The sequence below is a fragment of the Hippopotamus amphibius genome, chromosome 2 (genome assembly GCF_030028045.1).
Source record: "Hippopotamus amphibius kiboko isolate mHipAmp2 chromosome 2, mHipAmp2.hap2, whole genome shotgun sequence".
Taxonomy (NCBI): Eukaryota; Metazoa; Chordata; class Mammalia; order Artiodactyla; family Hippopotamidae; genus Hippopotamus; species Hippopotamus amphibius.
Genome location: NC_080187.1, coordinates 83,155,219 through 83,174,693, shown reverse-complemented (window position 1 = coordinate 83,174,693; position 19,475 = coordinate 83,155,219). Strand labels below are relative to the sequence as shown.

The 19,475-nt window shown below is 35.8% G+C and overlaps 1 protein-coding gene and 1 non-coding gene across 4 annotated transcripts in view; both read left to right on the top strand.

Annotated features, from left to right (window-relative positions):
- Positions 1–19,475, top strand: part of FOCAD (focadhesin) — a 275,956-nt gene that overhangs the window by 46,721 nt on the left and 209,760 nt on the right. For all 3 annotated transcript variants that reach the window (XM_057720105.1, XM_057720103.1, XM_057720104.1), the window contains 3 exons: positions 6,658–6,745; positions 9,819–10,021; positions 18,980–19,237. In XM_057720105.1, coding sequence (XP_057576088.1) covers positions 6,658–6,745; positions 9,819–10,021; positions 18,980–19,237 — 549 coding nt within the window. The remainder of the gene's footprint in view (positions 1–6,657; positions 6,746–9,818; positions 10,022–18,979; positions 19,238–19,475) is intronic.
- LOC130847334 (small nucleolar RNA SNORA73 family) lies at positions 2,989–3,193 on the top strand. Its single transcript, XR_009052099.1, has one exon. It is a non-coding gene; the product is annotated as a small nucleolar RNA SNORA73 family (small nucleolar RNA).

Below are 19,475 nucleotides of genomic sequence, written 5' to 3'. Positions count from 1 at the left end.
CACAGACTGAATGGCTGAAACAACAGAAATTTATTTCTCACAGTTCTGGAGACTAGGAAATCCAAGATGAGGGTGCTGGCCAATTTGATTCCTAGTAAGGACTTCCTGGCTCGAAGAAGGCTGCTCTCTCATTGTGTCCTCACACAGTGGAGAGAAAGCAAGAACGAGGTCTCTATTGTTTCTTCTTATAAGAACACTAATCCTTTTGTATTAAGGCCCCACCCTTATGACCTCATTTAACTAGTTACTTCCTTATTCCAAATACAGTTGATTGGCACTTGGGGCTTCAACATATGTGTTTTGGTGGGGTTGGGGGGGAGATGTCAGTCCGTGACAGGGGCTAATTAGGGAAAGTAGAACAGGAAAAGAGAAGATATAGGACATGAAATCAATAGGGCTTTGTGGTTTCTTGAATGGTCAAGGAGAAGGTCCTTGGTAGAGTCTCAGCTTTCTATTTTGGGCATCTGGATGGTGCCATTCACTTGAGACATGGTAGCTGATGTTAGAGGGAAGATGATAAATTTAGTTTTACATATGCTTGGTTTGAGGTATGTGTGGATCAAAGATGGATGTATGGTTTTAGAATTCAGGATAGAAGCCTCAGCTAAAGATATAGACATAAATATATTTCTGCTTTGGGGTGGGAGTTTTAACCATGGAATGCATGGCAGGGCTTGGGATAGAATTCCAGGGGCTCTTAATATTTGGAGTGTACTGATAAAGAGGAGTCTGAGAAAGTACAGCTAGAAGGATTGTATAACAAGCAGAAGAGACAGATGACCATTCCCCTTTTTGAGATACTCCTTCCCATGTCATCTGTCTCAGACATGAAAATCAAGGGAAGGAATATCTCAAAAAGGGAGATGGTCAACAGTGTCCTGGGAGAGGATTTATTTATTTATTTATTTATTTATTTATTTATTTATTTATATATTTGAAAGTTGTTAAGAGGGTAGATTTTTTTTTTTAATCTCTTTATTGGAATATAATTGCTTTACACTCTTGTACCAGCTTTTGAGGTACACCAAAGTCAATCAGCTGTATTTATACATATATCCCCATATCCCCTCTCTCTTGTGACTCCCTCCCCCCTTCCCCGTCCTGGCCCTCTAAGGCATCACGCATCATCGAGTTGATCTCCCTTTGTTATACAGCAACTTCCCACTAACTATGTATTTTACAGTTGGTAGTATATATATGTCTATGCTACTCTCTCACTTCGTCCCAGCTTCTGAGAGAGAATTTAAAGTAAGGGATAGAAAGTACTCTTAGGATCCAGCAAGTAGAAATTTATTGTTCACATTAGAGGAAGCAGTTTCATCAGAGTGATGGTGACAGGAACCAAATTGGAATAAAGGAGTGAGTGGTAAGTAAGGAAACAGAGAAAGTGAGTGTAGATTTTGGTGGGAGGTGGGAGCCGAGGAAGGCTCAAGTAAGTCTTTTGTCAATTTGTCAATTTTGTGACTAGCATGGTTTCACGGATGTTGGGACATTTTATATATTATATAATGATATATTTGTGTTATATATAATATCGTATATATTATCTAATATAATAGTAATATAGTAATACAAAACATTTGTGGTATTATATATTATCTATTAGATATGATAGTAATCTATAGTAAAATATATAGTAACACATAATATATGTTATAATTTGTTATAAATTATATAATTAAAAATAGTATAGTAATGTCACATTCCTTATCAGATGTTTATTTATATCAATTATATAGTTATACATATTAGATATAGATATAATAGGTAATATTGATATATATTATACTAATAATACAAAAATATATAGAAAATATGGATAAATAGTATTTGTAGATAAATAATATATAGAAAATATTGTATAGATAATATTATATAGTTAAATTACTTGGAATTGCCTGTCTTAACCATAAATGTGATGTACTTAACAGGTAAATCCCATAATATTCCTTTGTGTTTGTGTAGATTTATGTGAGTAGTAGACAGTTTTTTATGACAAACACTTTGCTATAGCAGTTAGGTGAAACAGACAAGATCTGTGAAGTTTATTTTCCAGTCAAATTGTTCAGACTAAAGTGCATAAAAATCACTAGGCAGATTTTATTAAAAATGCAAATGCCTGGGGCCTACCCCCAGAGATATTGAATAGCAGGGCATTTTAAACTAACACCCTCAAATAATTTTCTTTTCTTTCATTTTTTTTTTTTTTTTTTGCATGTAAGACAAACATCCTTGTAAGCATCGAACAGAGCAAGAAATAGAACTTTTCTGGCTACCCCCGAAGTTTTCCAGAAGCCCCGTCCTAGTTACAACCTCCTTTCTCCCCTGACTATCCTGATTCCTATAGTAGTATCTTCTTTACATTTCTTTATAGTTTTACTGCCTGTGTGTGTATCTGTACATACAGTTTTGGTGTGCACATGTGTGATCTTTTAGGTTTTTTTTACGCTAAAGATGGTCTCTTTCTATTCCTTTCCCCACCTCTTTTCTTACTGGCAGTTTGTTTACAAGTGGAAAAACCTGGCTTACGTGAGCTATAGAGTTTTGTACATCTTGAAATCTGCTGATTGCAACCTCATGGTGCACTGTGACATGTTTCCCTGTTAATAGGTAGTTGACTGTAGAGGCTTGATCAGATTCAGGTTTTGTTTTTTGTTTTTTTGTTTCCAAGACTAGGAAATCATGTATTCTTTCATTAAGAAGCACATAATGTGTGTTGCTCTTCTTTTTATGATGTTGGTAGCTATTGATGCTCAATACCAAGTTCCATTAATTCATTAGGAGTTAAAGAAATGATGGTCTAATTCTCTCTATTCTTCTTTGTTTATTATCTGGAATACTTTTATTAAAAGAAATATTCGGTTCCACTTACTATTTAGTTATCTAGTGGTAGAGTTTATATAGAAGAGTTAGGATAAGTGCTTGACTCTTTCCCTTTACTTACTAATTTCTAAAAGTATTGTGAACTTATAGATTTAAACATATTTGCGAACGTGGATACCCCAAGAGGTCACTCTCCGCGGGCTCTGTCCAGGTGGTGTAGGGGAGCATAGGACTCTGCCCTGTGATGTACAGTCCCTTTCCACAACGTTGGAGATGGAGCTGGGCCTTGAGTCTGCACCTGCATTATTCCTACAGCTTCTCAGAGTCCTGTGGTCAATGACTGGGGAGAAAAACCACGCAGGAAACAGTTCTCTAAAGCAACCTATCTGAATCTAGGTTGATTTGAAGTGAATGAAAAATTTATTTTAGTCAGTTTTGGTGTACTACTAGGTTAAGCTCTTATCTGAATAAAAAGAAAAAAAATATTTGATGTATTTCAATTTCTTACAGATAATATCCTCAGTAAAATTCAAATTTTCCTGGTTTTGGCCAGTAGGAATCTTTTTAAGTTGGCTGTTGAGTCCAACTTTAAAAATATTTTTGATTTTAATGAACTACAGAATATTTTTATGTATAACAGAAATGGTGTCTGTGGGAGAAGGTCATATTTATATTGTCTTCCTTCAGCCCAATGTTTTAACAATTTTAGAAGGAAGTAAAAAATATGTAGAACTGTTAAAATACTTGTGTTATGAAATTTCCTGTCCCCCAACTCTATCCCAGTGTTTCTGAGGTATAAAAAAAAAGCCTAGGAAAATTAATTTGCAAACATATATTGTTTAGGCCTACATACACTTTAATTTGAAACAAAATGAAGTAGAATGAATCAGTCTTATTTTGAGGCTATACGTATATTTCTATATCACTGAGTTTATCACCTAGATATTCAGTTCAAATATTACATTAACTTTTCTTTTCCCCTTTGTTCTTTTTTTAGTCTTGTATTGGATTTATTTCATTGCACACTGAAAATGGATGTATTTCTTAGGCTACATTAGTTTCAGTGTATTTGGTCTTAGTTCAACTATTTTTAGCCTTATTTTAATGATCATAACTTAAGTTGCTTTCCATTTCAAGCAAAATATATGTACTCTTAACAGAAAATGATATTAATTGTGAGGAGACTAGGTAGTTCTCAAAGTGAAGAGTGCTCTACATCCCAGCTTTGGTAAGGCTGGGAACCCGTGTTCCCTAACACATTGCCATCAGGTGATTCAATCCCACCCTCATTTCTTCAGTTTAAGTTTTCAGATTCCTAAGAAAAAGGATCTGATTGGCCCAGCTTGGATCAGTCAACTCTGAGCAAAAGACAGTGTAGGTAAAAAAGCCATGATGCGGGCTTGTGTGAGTTGGGCTGCCATCTTTGTTGTGTCTGCTTCAGATACCTCTGATGTACCTCTGATGTAGTGTGGACTCCAGGGGTTTGCTGTCATTAAGATTACTGTGGGGCTTCCTAGGTGGCGCAGTGGTTAAGAATCCACCTGCCAATGCAGAGGTCACGGGTTTGATCCCAGCTCCAGGAAGATCCCACATGCCATGGAGCAACTAAGCCTGTGTGCCAAAAAAAAAAAAAAAAAAGATTACTGTGACATCTGTGGTCCAGTATAAAGGCATTTCTTTACTTCTTTTCTCCAGATTAGGCTCTGAATTAGTGTTGGTTCCGGCAAAAGTAGACCCTAAGTTTCCCTAAAGGCAAAAGCAGAACCTGGGTTTCCATTCCAACAGGAGTTCACTTGCAGGTGTGATCTCAAGAAGCAGGTGGGAGAGCAACAAGAAGAGTGAAATATTAAAGATGAGAGAGACAATGCAAGTATTATCAAGTTGGCCACTGCTATAAGCAATCAGTTGCTTGATATCACAAAATATGCTGAGAAGTGTTACAGAATATGTCTTAGAACCTGCCAGAAGGATCCAGAATAAAGGGGAAAGCGTTTATCCCTGGGCTTCTATTGCCAATTTGTCAAGCCTGTGGAGCTTTAATTTCCCTGTACATCTGCATCTTTAAGTGGCCTGGGACAGGAAGCAAGAGTATTTGAAATACTACAATAGCATTTCAATTCAATACTGCAATAGCACACTAGGTGTCCAGCATAGGCTTTTATTAAAAAACCTCATTAAATGGTGCCATTCTCAGGTGTGCATTGCAAATCAGTCAGTCACACAAAACACTTGCAACCTCTCAGAATTGTAAGCAATTTAAGATTACCCAGTATAATCCTTTACCATTACTTTTTCTTATTTTTGGTGTCTTGATCCTCAGCTCTTTTCCTTTCACCCTCTGTTCTGAACAGAGCAGTCTCACTCTTCCTGAAGAATGTCATTTTCATTTATGCCTTTATATCCTTAAGTTCCATACCTTTAAAATGCTTCTAGTCCATTTCAGAACCCTGAGTAGCTACTTTGTGGCCCTTCCAGTGATAGCCTCTGTGAAAAAGGCTTTCCAGTGAAAGCATTAGTACAAGTAATACTTTGATTCATCTCTGAACATCTTGGTAGCTCGTAAATTTGAAATTTAAATGACCTTGAGTTTTGTTTGTTTATTTATTTATTTATTTATTTATTTATGTTAATGAACATGAAGAATTTAAATGAAATTGAGGAAAATGGGAAAGAATGGTGTGATGGTGTGTACTGGGAATATAGTGGTTTCAAAATGCATTTGTTATCCTCAAATAGATAACGGTTGCTTCATTACTCTCAACTATATTTCAAAAGAGTGAACATAGGCCCCAAAGACACAAATTGGAATATATTCCATTAAAAAAATCCACACATTTTCTTCTTTTGCTAGTTTTTAAAAGTCCATGAACAAGCACATTAGAAGATTTTGCAGTTTAATTTCACTTTCAGATGGTATAACTAAGATGTAGATATACATTTATTAATTTGTGCCAGAGTTGATAGCATCTCCAAGATTGTAACTTCTGAGTGTATCAGACTAAGTTTTCTTTCCAGTGTTTAACACATGACCCTACCTCACATTTCCTTTTTTTAATTTTTGGTTAATTTTTATTTTTTGCCTGTCCCCATAATTCATAGGTATTTCTGCTCTGCAGGCACTTCTGTAAATTTCAGAATGAAATAATTTTAGTGAAGTATGCTGGGCCTTTCTTCTTTAGTTCCATAATATGTTATGATTTTATTTATAAACCTCAAATAACATCTTATGCCACTTGCATTTTACTTATTAGAACTTAATGTGCATATCCTTTTTTCTTTTTCATTTCATTTATGTACTTGGTAAAATTAATGACTTTGTTTCTATGGTTATTGCTTTGCTATATTTAAATATACTTAATAAATTACTGTAATTTAAAAATAATCTCTGCTTCTCTGGCACTAATGTTTCTTTTATTATAATAACATGATTTATTAAAATTTGTTAAGCATAATTTATTGTGTAAGTTGTATAGATGAATCATGTCTGTATTAGTTAAGTAGACAATTGAGCTACTTTCCAGAAATGAAATATTCTTTAGTATTTCAGGTAGTTTTCAGTGGTTTGCAAAGATTGACAGTTTTGAAGACTAGAAGTTTTCCCTCTGAATTAATTTGGTTTATAGTTTATTGCTTTTTAGCCAAATGTAACATTTTGAATTTCTATGTGACTGCTGTGGCATTTATGAATTCTTCCTTTAATAGAGCAGGCTTACTGTAAATAATTTTGTACAATAGGTGTATATTTCATGTTAAATATAGGCTTCCTGGATACATGTTCTAAAGCCATGGCTCTGGAAACTTCTTCAAGTCTTTACATTTTTTCTTTTCTTTCAGGATTTTCCTGTTGAACCTGTCATGATTGGAATAGCTTTACTACTTCTACAAACTCCAGCAAGTCAGCAGAAGCCAATCTTAAGTCTAGGTAAATAAAAATACACTCACAACAGTAAAACTTAAATATAACACAAGTATTAGCAGGAGTCACTTGAACTACTTACGTATCAAACTATGCCTTAAAGTCCTTTATTGTTTGAGTGTCTGTTCTGAAATTTTTCTGTTTAGTCATTATCAAATAGAGCTTTCTTTTTCTTATCCAAAAAGGTGTTTTGTGCATGGTTCCATACACTATAATTTACCACGTATCTCGGCTGTTCATTAGGATATTACAATCTAAATCATATAACAGTGACATTGGGAAGTATTTTGAAGGGTGTGTCAGCTTATTCACACTTTTACAGCAAACAGAATCAAAAACCCCGGAAGGAAAATAAGTGTTTAACATTTGTATTTGTTTTAAAAACTCTATATACCTTTACTATTCAAAACGGGTGCCACATCGAATAAGACAATTTATGGTTATTCTATTAACCTATGTAGAACAAATGAAAGATAACATTCTTCTGACTATCCTGTATTGACTTAAAGAAAAGTGAGGCATAGGGCTAAAGGGAGGCAAAAGAATGTTCTGTTTAAGAATAATGTGGCAAAGAATCAAGTTGCCAGGTCTGGCAGGTTGGCAAACAAGTCACACTTTTAAAATGTGGCTTTTACATTAATGTTGCATCGCTGTACTCGGTCCAACAGCATCTGTGTAGTAATGTAAGATCTTGTCTAAATTATGATGTAAATGTTATGATGCCATGATATATTGATGTATCACCATTTTCATTTTTAAAAGGTGCTTGAGGTAAATACCGATAGTGTAGCTCGTTCTGAGCATTTTATTATTCTTATTGTTATTATTTTATTTTTATTTGTATTTTTTTGGCCATGCCACATGGCATGTGGGATCTTAGTTCCCCAACCAGGGATCAAACCAGTACCCCCTGCATTGGAAACGCAGAGTCTTAACCACCAGGGAAATCCTATTCTGAGTATTTTAATTCATCATGATTTTGAGGGTGAATTGCTCTTTCATTTACAGTCTGTCTTGGAAATGGCTTTAGCATGTGGAGGGGCCCTTTGGCTCTTTTAAGGGCTTTGATTCCTACCCTGCTTTTGCTTATTGGCCCTACGCTCTTCGTACCCTCCCCCCTAGTCCCTTTCGGAACTGCTTTTGCCTTTTTTTTTTCCCTTATAGCAGTGCGCACAACATCCTCCTATAGGTATAATTTTCCAGTCTGGTTACTTCTGACAGCCATAATTTTATTATTTTTTAAAAACAGCTTTATTGAGGTAAATTTATTTACCATGCAGTTCACCATTTTTAAATGTACAATAACATGCTTTTCTAAGTAAATTTGTGGTTGTGCAGCCAACACCACAGTCTAGTTTGAGAACACTTGCATCAACCCCCGTCCCCCAGATTTCTTGTGCCCATTTACAGTTAATCCTCATTCCCACCCTCAGCTCCCCAAAAACACTAACGTGCTTTCTGTCTCTAAATTTGCCTTTTCTGGATATTTCATTTAAATGGATTTTATTTGTTTTTTAACTGAAAAAAAAAAATTCAAAGCCCTAAAGAAACCACATTCCTAATTCTGAAGCTACAGTCCTTTATTGTGGCTCATATATGATAGGATTATACAAACAATCTAATACTTTTATTATTTGTTGGATAGCAGACTTTTTCTTTTGTAAACCAGTGTCTCTGACTTGAAGTTACTTTAGATAGATTGAATAAACCATATTGAAAACTATTGAGCCAGTATGTCATGTTGAAAAGTAGTGAAAAACTATCATTTAGAAGATTGGGAAAGAGTGTCCAAAGAAATAGGATAACCAACAGAATACTGGTTATTTCAAATTTTAAAAGCGCACAACACTAATACAGTGTTATGCTTCTTAATTATTAACACTGGCCTTGATTGCAAATAGCAACATAAAAATGCCTGGAAGATCCATAGTAAAGAATATAGAAAGGTTTGTATTATATGAATTTCGTGTTTTGTTAAAGATAATGGGTTTTCATAATAACTGACAATTATGGATTAAGACTAACATTTAGGCAAAAAATGTAAATTAGTGGTGTTGGAGTAACAGTGGTTTGTATTTCATATCATGTTCAGATTTGGCTTCCAAGTGATTTAAAATATAATACTGGGACTTCCCTGGTGGTCCAGTGGTTAAGACTCCATACTTCCACTGCAGGGTGTGCAGGTTCCCGCATGCTATGCAGCCTGGCCAAAAAAATAAAAATTAAAAAAAAAAATATATATATATAATACTGATAATTATATATATAATATCAGTAATTCACTGATATAATTTAAGATTTATAGAATGTTTTTAGTGTAGTGGGGAAATTAGTTGATTACTTTAATAATCTTGCTCTGCAGCCTACAAATAACATCTTTCAGTAAACCAGTGTCCATTCAATAACTATGAAAAAAACTATATTCTTTAATTCATTCTGTTCATAGTCTAGGGGACTGTACATGTAAGTAAGTTACTGTACATGTGTGTATGTTTCTGATGTGTAAGTTGAGTTTCCATGTTAAAAAAAAGAATATAAAAATGGGTTGGTTTTTATGCTGGTTATGAACTTGGAGACTGCTGATTTGCTTCTTAGCAATTACAGCTGAAAGACAGCTCTGCTTCACTTTGTTTACTTCTGCATCTCTTGATACAATTCTCAGCTGGGTTTGTAAGGGAAGCACACATGTTGTTCTTGTTATCCAGAAATCAGGGACTCTGTGGTCTCTTGGTTCTGTTTGTTGAGGGCAGAGGATCTGACAGGATATAAAGACAAAAGTTGGATTGAATTTTAAAGAAATTCATATTGACCTAAAAAAGAGTTGATTTTACTTTTTGACATATGATATGCATTTTCTCTAAGAGTATCATCAAGTTTTCAGTTATATACATTAACAGCTTATTTTAGCTGAGTTAATTGTTATATTCTTTTTATTTCTGAGGATAAGGTTTATCATCTTAGTTATGTGTCTGACCCCATTGTAAAGGCGCAATAAAACTTTTTGCATATTATTCTTAAAATAGCATTTTATTTGACTAGTATTAATTTTAAAAACTGTAAATTGTTTTCTGATAACTAGCTCTGAAGCTCCTCTCTTCTGCTGAGGGTCAGAAAATCCCAAAGTCCTCCTTGCTGCTAGTGATGCCAGTTCTGCAGGTATTATCTTCTACTGCCTTAGAAGACTGTATATCCATGGACAAAGAAGGACCCTCTAGGCAGCAATTGGCTGTCAACCTTTTAGAAATGGTACAGCAGGAGTGCTACAGAGATGACCACCAAAAGGTAACGAGTTCATCCTTGTTTCTCTTACACAAAGGTTAATTGGTAATGTGGGGTTTAAGTCACTGCTGATGATCTCACTTTCTAATGATGTATCTGTTTGGGTTCAGATTCTCTCATTGAACTTTACCATTCTGTCAGGCACTGCTGTAGATGTTCGTATATTCTTATGGACTGTGAGGGGGAGGGTAGTCCTGGAAGTTTTGGAAACGCTGTATAATCTTTTTTGCTTTTTGAGTTGCCAGTGTACATTAGTAGTTAAAGGTCCTGAGAAATCCTGCAGAAAAGGAACTAGTTCTATTTAACCTAGCGCTTCTCCAACATGTCCGACTCTGGAGCCCTTTTTTTCTCTTCATCATACTGTTAATTAGTGCAGCGTATTGCTAGACCTGCAGCAATCCATGGTGGGGAATCTCAATTGTCTGGAAGTTCCGGGATCTGTAAAAACTGAGAGGCTTTTGATGTCTCCTGTGTGTGCCCCTATTCTGCTGCCTTTAGTTGGACTGTCACACTCCATTCCGATCCCTGCCGGAGGGGCTTATTACCCCATTCTGCTTTGTCAGTCTCATTGCTCCCGTTAGAATAAGGTAGAAGAATTGTCAATGTCTGGTTAGTGACTGGGTTCTAGGTCTACGTGTGTCAGACTTTTTTGGTGCTTGAGTTTTGCCTTTGATAAAATGTAGTATTACTTCCCAACTACGACTTTTATGGGGATTGAATGAGGATTAAATAAGATAAAACTGGTGAAGCATCTGAAGTCGCCAGAGAGAGGCATTACATAAATGCAAGTGAGTGCCTCAGTTGTTCTGTCTGCAAAAGCAGACACCTCTAAATAATGTATCATTAAATGTTCTAGCAGTAAAAAATCCAGGCATTGTTAGGGATTACTGGTTATGTTCTTTGATCATGCCGCAGAAAGCCTACAGGCAAACTGAATGTATGCTACAGCTTCCTCAATCCTCATTGTTTGACTAAAACTTTAAAACTTGAAACAGGTAATTGATTTGCATTAAGAGAAGGAAGTTCTTGCATCTGCTCCGATAGGACTACAAACTGTGGTCGAAAATTTCTCGTAGCTTTTTTCCTTCCCTCTTGGTTTGCCCGTATAGAATAATAATTGGATTCTGAATAGGGCACTATGTCTGAGAGTTCTGTTCCTTTAAATCATGATTGATATTTACTGAGGATCACCCTAAATCTAATGTGTAAGTGCTCAGCCTACTATTTGTTCAGGTGTGTGTGAATCGTGGTCATCAGCACGAATAGCAGGATTTTCTCTTCAGCAGCTGGCGAAGAGGGAGGAGGAGGGATACTGTTAGGGTGTAAATGTCCTCCTGATGATAGTGGGCTGCCTTACTGAGGCTTTGATGGACATATGATCACCCTTTTAAAAAATTTAAGCCACAGTTTACTGTTGGCTTTTCTTCTGCACCTGTCGGGACTCTATATTCCAAACATACCTATAAATTTAACCTGCCCAAACTCTCCCAGTCTCCTCCTGAATCTTTGCTTTTGCACCTAATGCTCTTTTGTTTCCTTTGCCTGATCTGCTCATTCTTTAAGACTAAGCCAAGTGTTCTCAGCCTCCCTGAGTGAGAATTCCCTACTCTCTTTCCTTTGCATCCAAGCACTTTCAGAATTACTCAGTTGTGTCTTAATGTAGGGGGTACATATTTGTACCTTCAACTACGCTGTGGGCTCACTGAAGGAAGGAATCGTGGCCCTTTTCACACTTTGCCTTTATTTCCTAAGCATGTTAATATTTAAATTGCAACAGTTATTGAACTTTTGGTATTTTTTCCACCCTAGGTGTTTCTGCATTATCTTTTTCAGCTGATTATAGATGGAAAAATTAAAAATACTTTTGCAGTTGTTAAACTAAATACTCTATTTTCCACATACTTAAAGAAATAGGTAACACCCTAGCTTATTTATCTTTGCATCCTCCACACCTGACCTGTTATTTACTACGTAGCAGACTTTCAAGAAATTTCTGTTCAACGAGTAATGTGTGTTTCTGATATGAATACAAAAGATCATTTTACTGTCTTGATTTATTACAGAAAGACTGTTTAAAATTACAGATTTTTATTGTTTATATTTTTATTATTTCTTTTTATATTGGTGACTGAAGAGTGTTTGGTTTAGAACTAAAGCATTTCTTCAGAAGTACAATTCTTCTGATAAATGAAACCAAGGGTAAATATACTGTACCATGCAGTTCTCTATTACCTATGCATTTCTGAAGTGTTGGTAACCATGAAATAAAACACATTTTAACTTGTCCCAATTTCTAAGAATTAAAAAAGTAAGATAGAAAATCAGCCATTCATCTCTTTAAAATAAAAGATTAACATAATCTAATAAGCATTTATTTTTTAGTGGTGTATGAAAAACAGGATCCCTTTGTAGCTACTAAATGTGATATTTAAAACCACCTATTTGTGTTCTTCGAGGTGAAAAAAAAGCAAATACTAGTTGTAAACTCTAAAGTCCTTAAGCTCTTGCCACCGCTACCCCAGAGAATGTTGCGGGGAGGGTGGAGAAAACACCAGCGTATGAGTCAGGGTCTAGTTAGGAGAGAAAAACCACACTGATAATTTGAACAGAGAAGAACTTAATACAAAAATTTATTAACTAGTAAAAGGTATTAAATTGCTGAAAGCTGTAAATGAGGCTCTAAGGAATATTGCAGTAATAAAGGTAGGGAGCAGTGACTACTTCTAGGACTGAGGGAGCGTACCCAAGGATGGAACTAAACAGATCTTCCCACTCAAGGCTGAGATCACAGCTTATTGAGAAGATGGTAGTTATGGACTGGTAGCTGGTGAAGTGTGCTGGGGTGCCACAGGCCAGAGCTGGTCCACAGGAAGCCGACTGCTGGGGTCTCCTGCATGCCCCTGGCTGCCACTGTCGGGTGGAACAGAGTGGGAAAGAGACTTACAAGCTAAATTCCTTCAGTTATATAGTGGGGCAAGATTCAGCTCTGGAGAACTGTTTTAGTCAGCAGAAAGATTTAGAGACAGTGTGACTGAGCTAGGATCTCACATTTAGCATACATTTATTCACTGGTGTTTTTGGATAAGTACTTTATTCAGATTTAAATAAAGTACTGTGAACTTTATTACCCTGTGATTAAGCAGTGCCTAGTAGGTTTCATTCACAGTTGCTTTGAAGTAGGGTATAGTAAGCAGAAAGCATTTTGAATATTTGTCTCTTAAGAAAATCAAAATTTATACTAGATTGTTGTTGTCCTATCTGTAGGTAAAGTTAACATTTATTGAGCACATGCTCTATGTTAGAAGTTATGTGGGTCAACTCATTTCTCACAGTAACTTTGAAATAGTTTTGTTTTGTTTTGCCATTTCTAGCTGTGTGGCCTTGGACTAAGGGTTGAAGCTCTCTGAGCCCTGGCCAAATGGGCAACAAAGCCCCTGCTTCGTGGTGTTGTTTATTAAGCGTGTCTTACGTTCAGGCTCCATTCTAACTACTCTGCCATGTATTAAGTCATTTGATTTTATCCCAGACCATTTGAGGTAGGTAATATTATTGGTCTAATTTTATTCAAGAGTTAACTGAGACAGAGAAGATAAACAACTTGCCAAGGATTATGCAGTGGGAGCCTGATTATTTTTTAATCAGAGCTGTATATATAACACCATAATCAATTTTCAAACACTTTTATTACTCCAAAAAGAAACTGTACTCCCAAATAATATTCCATTGTTTGGAGATACCACATTTTATTTTTCCATTCATCCGTTGAACATTTGGGTTGTTTTAATTTTTTGGATATGATGAATAATGCTGTTATGAAAACTCCTGTACAAATTTTTGTGTGGACATAGGTTTTCATTTTTCTTGGGTAGATGCCTAGGAGTGAAATTGCTAGATCTTATGGTAACTCCATATTTGACCATTTGAGGAGCTGCCAGACTTTTCCAAAGGAACTGCACCACTTTACATTACCACTAGCAGCGTATGAAGGTGCCAGTTTCTCTCCATCCTTGTCAACACTTGTTATTGCCTGTCTTTTTTTGTTATAACCATGCTAATGTGTATGAAGTGCTATTTCATTGTGGGTTTGATTTGCATTTCTTTGATGATAATCTTATAATGCTCATTTTACAACTGAAGAAATTGGAATTAGGGAGGTTAATTAACTTCCTCTCATTACACAGGTAGTGGATGGTAGGACTGAGATTCAGATTTTCTCCATTTGACAAATAGAGTTTAGATTTGCTTATACTCTATTGCCTCCACTTTTATTAAAAAAATTTTTTTTTCATGAACAGTAATTTATCATCTTTGTGCTGAACTTGGGAGTTAATAACAGTGTTTCAGATTTACAGAGAAACAGTAAATCAATAGTAAGTTGAAGTGAACTGGTTTCTTAGAAGCTTTTGGTTAGGGACTTCCCTGGTGGTCTAGTGGTTAAGACTCTGTGCTCCCAATACAGGGGACTCAGGTTCAATCCCTGGTCAGGGAACTAGATCCCACATGCATGCTGCAGCTAAGAGCCTGCATGCTGCAACTAAAAAAAAAGAAAAGATCTTGTGTGCCACGACTAAGACATGGCACAGCCAAATAAATAAATAAATATTAACAAAAAAAGAAGAAAAGCTTTTGTTGAAAGTTAAAAGGAATTAGATCTTGTGCTTCTATCTTTGTCTTTTTTTTAACCATTTTATTTTTTTAATTTTTATTTTATATTGGAGTATAGTTGATTAACAGTATTGTGATACTTTCAGGTATACAGCAAAATGATTCAGTTACACGTATACATGTGTCTATTCTTTTTTTAATTCTTTTCCCATTTAGATTGTTACATACTATTGAGCAGAGTTCCCTGTGCTATACAGTAGGTCCTTTTGTTGGTTATCCATTTTAAATATAGCAGGGTGTACATGTCAATCCCAAACTCCCTAACTATCCCTTCTCCCCACTCTTTCCCCTGGTAACCATAAAGTAGTTCTCTAAGTCTGTGAGTCTGTTTCTGTTTTGTAAATAAGTTCATTTGTATCATTTCTTTTTAGATTCTGCATGTAAGCGATATCATATGATATTTCTCTTTCTCTGTCTGACTTACTTCACTCAGTATGACAATCTCTAGATCTGTTCGTGTTGCTGTAAATGGCATTATTGCATTCTTTTTTATGGCTGAGTAATATTCCATTGCATGTATGTACCACATCTTCTTTATCCATTACTCTGTCAATGGACATTTAGGTTGCTTCCATGTCTTCACTATTGTAAACAGTGCTGCAGTGAACATTGGGGTCCATGTATGCCTTTGGACCATGTTTTTCTCTGGATATATGCTCAGCACTATTATATGTTAGCTCTATTTTTAGTTTTTTAAGGAACCTCCATCCTGTTCTCCATAGTGGCTGTACCAATTTACCTTCTCACTAGCAGTGTAGGAGGCTTCCCTTCTCTCCACACCCTCTCCAATGAGATATCACCTCACACCAGTCAGAATGGCTGTCATCATCTTCTTAATAACATGGATGCTACAGGTGGTGTTCTTTGTCTTTTGGTGATAATTAACCACTACCAAGACTCTCAACTCTTGACTAGATTCTTCATAGAGGTGTAGAGCAGACAAACATTCTTAAGGCTTCATCTTTTCCAGTCTCCTGCTTCTGGTCTGGTGAGTGATTAAATCCCTCTAGCAAAAACCTGTCCTACTTTTAAGCGTCTTCAGGTTTGTTTTCACACTCCCTCTCCTGATCAAATCTTGGCCCCACTTTTGTTAAGACTGTTTTAGCCAATATTATAGATAACTGTTGTTCTTTTAAGTTAATGAAAATTTATATTGTTCACCTGTATTCACAATTTCTTTGTCAGTCCTCTTTAGACAAAGAAGTACTAGCGGATATCTTATTGTTAATATTTAGTGTACCTGAAAGTTTTTATTAAAGTTTTTTAAAAAATAAAGATTTGCAACTTTTACATCTGCTGAAGATGATTTGTAACCATTTAATATTCACTTAAATGTTATTTTCCTGTGTTTTCTTCTCTCTTTTTAAAAAATATTTATTTATTTATGTATTTATTTAATTTTTTGGCTGTGTTGGGTCTTCGTTGCTGTACTCAGGCTTTCTCTAGTTGCGGCGAGTGGAGGCTACTCTTTGTTGCAGTGCACAGGCTTCTCATCGCGGTGGCTTCTCTTGTTTGTGCAGTACGGGCTGCAGATGCACAGCCTTCAGTAGTTGTGGCACATGGGCTCAGAGTTGTAGCTCATGAGCTTAGTTGCTCCATGACATGTGGGATCTTCCCGAACCAAGGATTGAACTCATGTCCCCTGCATTGGCAGGTGGATTCTTAACCACTGTACCATCAGGGAAGTCCTCTTCTCTCTTTTTTTTATTGAGATATAATTCACCTAACATAAGTCTCTCTTTCATTTTTAAACACCTACTTTCTTCTCTAAAACACAGGGCTTACCAGCACTTTCACAGGTCCTTCCCCAGGCAGTGGGGCCAGGATTTGGTAGCTGGTGCTGAGAGAAAACCCTGGGTGGCACCTTTGCCCTGGGACTGTGCCAGTGGGACTGAGAGACCATTCTGTGATCTTGTATTCAACTTTGCACCTTTCTCTTGCAGCTCTAACCTTAGGAGAATAAACAAACAAAAAACAGAGCCTAAACCTGGACTAATACTTTAAGCAAAGTAGGATTACTTTTCTTTTTCAATATGTTTACTCCGTAATGTTGCTGCTTTTGACTCAATTTATGGTTCATGGTGATTTCCAATTATTTTCTTTTATGCTCATATCCAGCAATTTTATTTTTCTCTCCTAAAGATGACAATAATATTTTCCTTTATTTTGCAACTTTAGGCACTGTGCTAGTGCTTTGTAGATACCATTTCATTATCAACCTCAGTAATTTTGGCAGGAAGGTAGGCATTACTTCCATTTTACTAATGAGGAAAGTAAGGCTCACAGAGATTGCGTAACAGCCAATATCTGGCATGGATGTGTTAAAGTCCTGGTCTTTCAAATCTCAAGTCCAGTGCTGTTTGTCATTATACTGAAGATCTTGACTCTCATCTGTAATGAATTCCATCTTCTTGGGAAAAAAAATCTTAGGACTATAATAAATTAGGTATTTTTTTGTTTTAAAAATTATAAATTTTTAAAATAAATTTTTTAAATAATACATTAAAATGGTTCAAGAATTATAAATGGTATGCAATGAGGAGTCTCTTTCTCACCTTTGATTCTGGTTGTCCGATTTCCACACTCTCAAAATAGAAAATGAAGATTAGTATTTGTTTATTTATTCTATATTTTCTAAATACTTTTCTTTGTGTGTGTATATGTATGTGTATGTATATATATATATACACACACACATATATGTATGCAAATACAAGTATATAGTCTCTATGCTTTCCTTTAAGAAAATTAATTGGTAGGTTTTCAGGCACAGTATATGTATCTTGCGTTTTTCTGTGTGAGATCTTTTCCTATCAGTAAAGATAAAGCTTCCCTACATGCTTTTATACTGGCATTTACTTTCAAATAAGTGTTATCTTCATTCTTAAGCATATACTCGAAATAACTGAACACCTATGTCCTCAAAAAACTTTTACAGCAATATTTGTAGCAACATTATTTATAGTAGCCAAAAAGTGGAAACAACCCCAGTGTCCATTAACTAATGAGTGGATAAACAAAATATGGTATATCCATACATGGAATATTATTTGATAATGAAAAGAAATAAAGTATGGATATCAGCCACAACATGGATGAACCTTGAAAACATGCCAAGTAAAAGAAGCCAGTCACAAAAGACCACATATTGTGTGGTTCCTATTATATGAAATGGTCAGAATAGAAACAGAAAGTAGATTAATGGTTGCCAGGGCCTGGGGGTCAGAGGGAATAAAGAGGGACTATTAATGGGCAGGGGGCTTCCTTTTGGGGTAAAGAAAACTGTTCTAAAATTAGGCGGTGAGGATGGTTACACAACTATGAATTACTAAAATCTACTGAGTTATAAACTTTAAAAGCTGGATTTTATGATATGTGAATTGTATGTCAATAAAGCTGTTATTAAAAAGTTTTATAAGGCTTGACTTTTACTTCTCATCCTTTCAGTTGTTATTCTTATCCATGTCAGTCTCCAATAACAGGACAGTTATAATCTAGCAGTTTCTAATTTGTCTCATCGCACTCTAAATGAAGTGAATTATTTTTTGAGCAGGCAAGTTCTGATTCCTCTTTAATGTCTGTGGCTCCTCCTGAGCCATTTGGGCATGCAGCTCACATTGGCAGAGCTCTATCCAGTCTCTGACCCTGACCGCACCACTTGACTTCTAAGAGGAGACATTGCTCAGATTGACTTAAGCATAACATCTTCAGGTATCGTTTCAATTTAGAGCTGTCAGGCTGTTTCTTCTTACAGGAGTGATTCACAATTATTAATGAATTTCCAGGCTCCAGCTGAACCAACTCTGTTCCTATCAACATACTGTCTGTTACAGAAATGAATTGTCCTCAGTCCAAGTCTGCCATCTGCCCCAAGTTGCCTCTTACTGGGGCCTGGAGCTGAACAAATACAGTGATTTTTTTTTTTTTTTCCTATCTTCCCTCTCACTGGTGAATATTTCTTAAGTGGTAATGGCTTTTTCCAAACTCTGTTGCCTCTGGGTTTTGTATATTGACCCTTTTTTTTTTCTGCCTTAAATGAGAGTGAATGGTAAACATGAGAAAAATTGATAATAAATTATTCTAGAGTTCTATCTGACAACTTTTCTTTTTGTGTAATCCTCTTAGCTCAAATACATGCAGAGAGGTTTTGGGCAGGAATTGAAAATTGTCTGTTCATTTGGTTGGAAGGATTGATTTCTTACAATGAAATATAAAAAATAAATGAATGTCAGAAACGTATCTCTGACAGATAGATTTATCTCGTTTATTCATGTCTTTCTCGTCTTTATTTTTCAGCCCTCCTACAAGCTCGCGTTCCCCATAACCAGCATGTATGGTTCAATATCTACAGCCTGGAGGATGCTTGAAGTAATGAGAGAAGAGTGTGCGGCAAGTGACTGGTTGGCTTCCGTAGAGTCATTGCTCCCTATTACCACAGTGATCCCTGTGCATGTTTTCCTCCTGCTGGCTTACCTCCTTGTTGAAGATAAAGGACGAAATCTTCGCCAAATACTGAAGGTCACTACGGAATTAGCCCAAGCCGATTCCTCTCAGGTAAAGCAAGAAAATAATGGAACAGTAATGGGGGTAAAGCTGAACGTTGGAATTATAGATTATTCTTTCTTTGTGGATGATTTTTATCAGAATTTTAAAGTACAGGTTGCATCGTTTTTTGTTTTTGTTTTGTTTTTGGTTTTGTCTTGTTTTGCTATCTTTATTTTCCCAATTTTTTCTCTTTTTCTCCTTTCTCTGATTTGATGTCTACTTAATGATGCAAATATTTCTTTAAGGA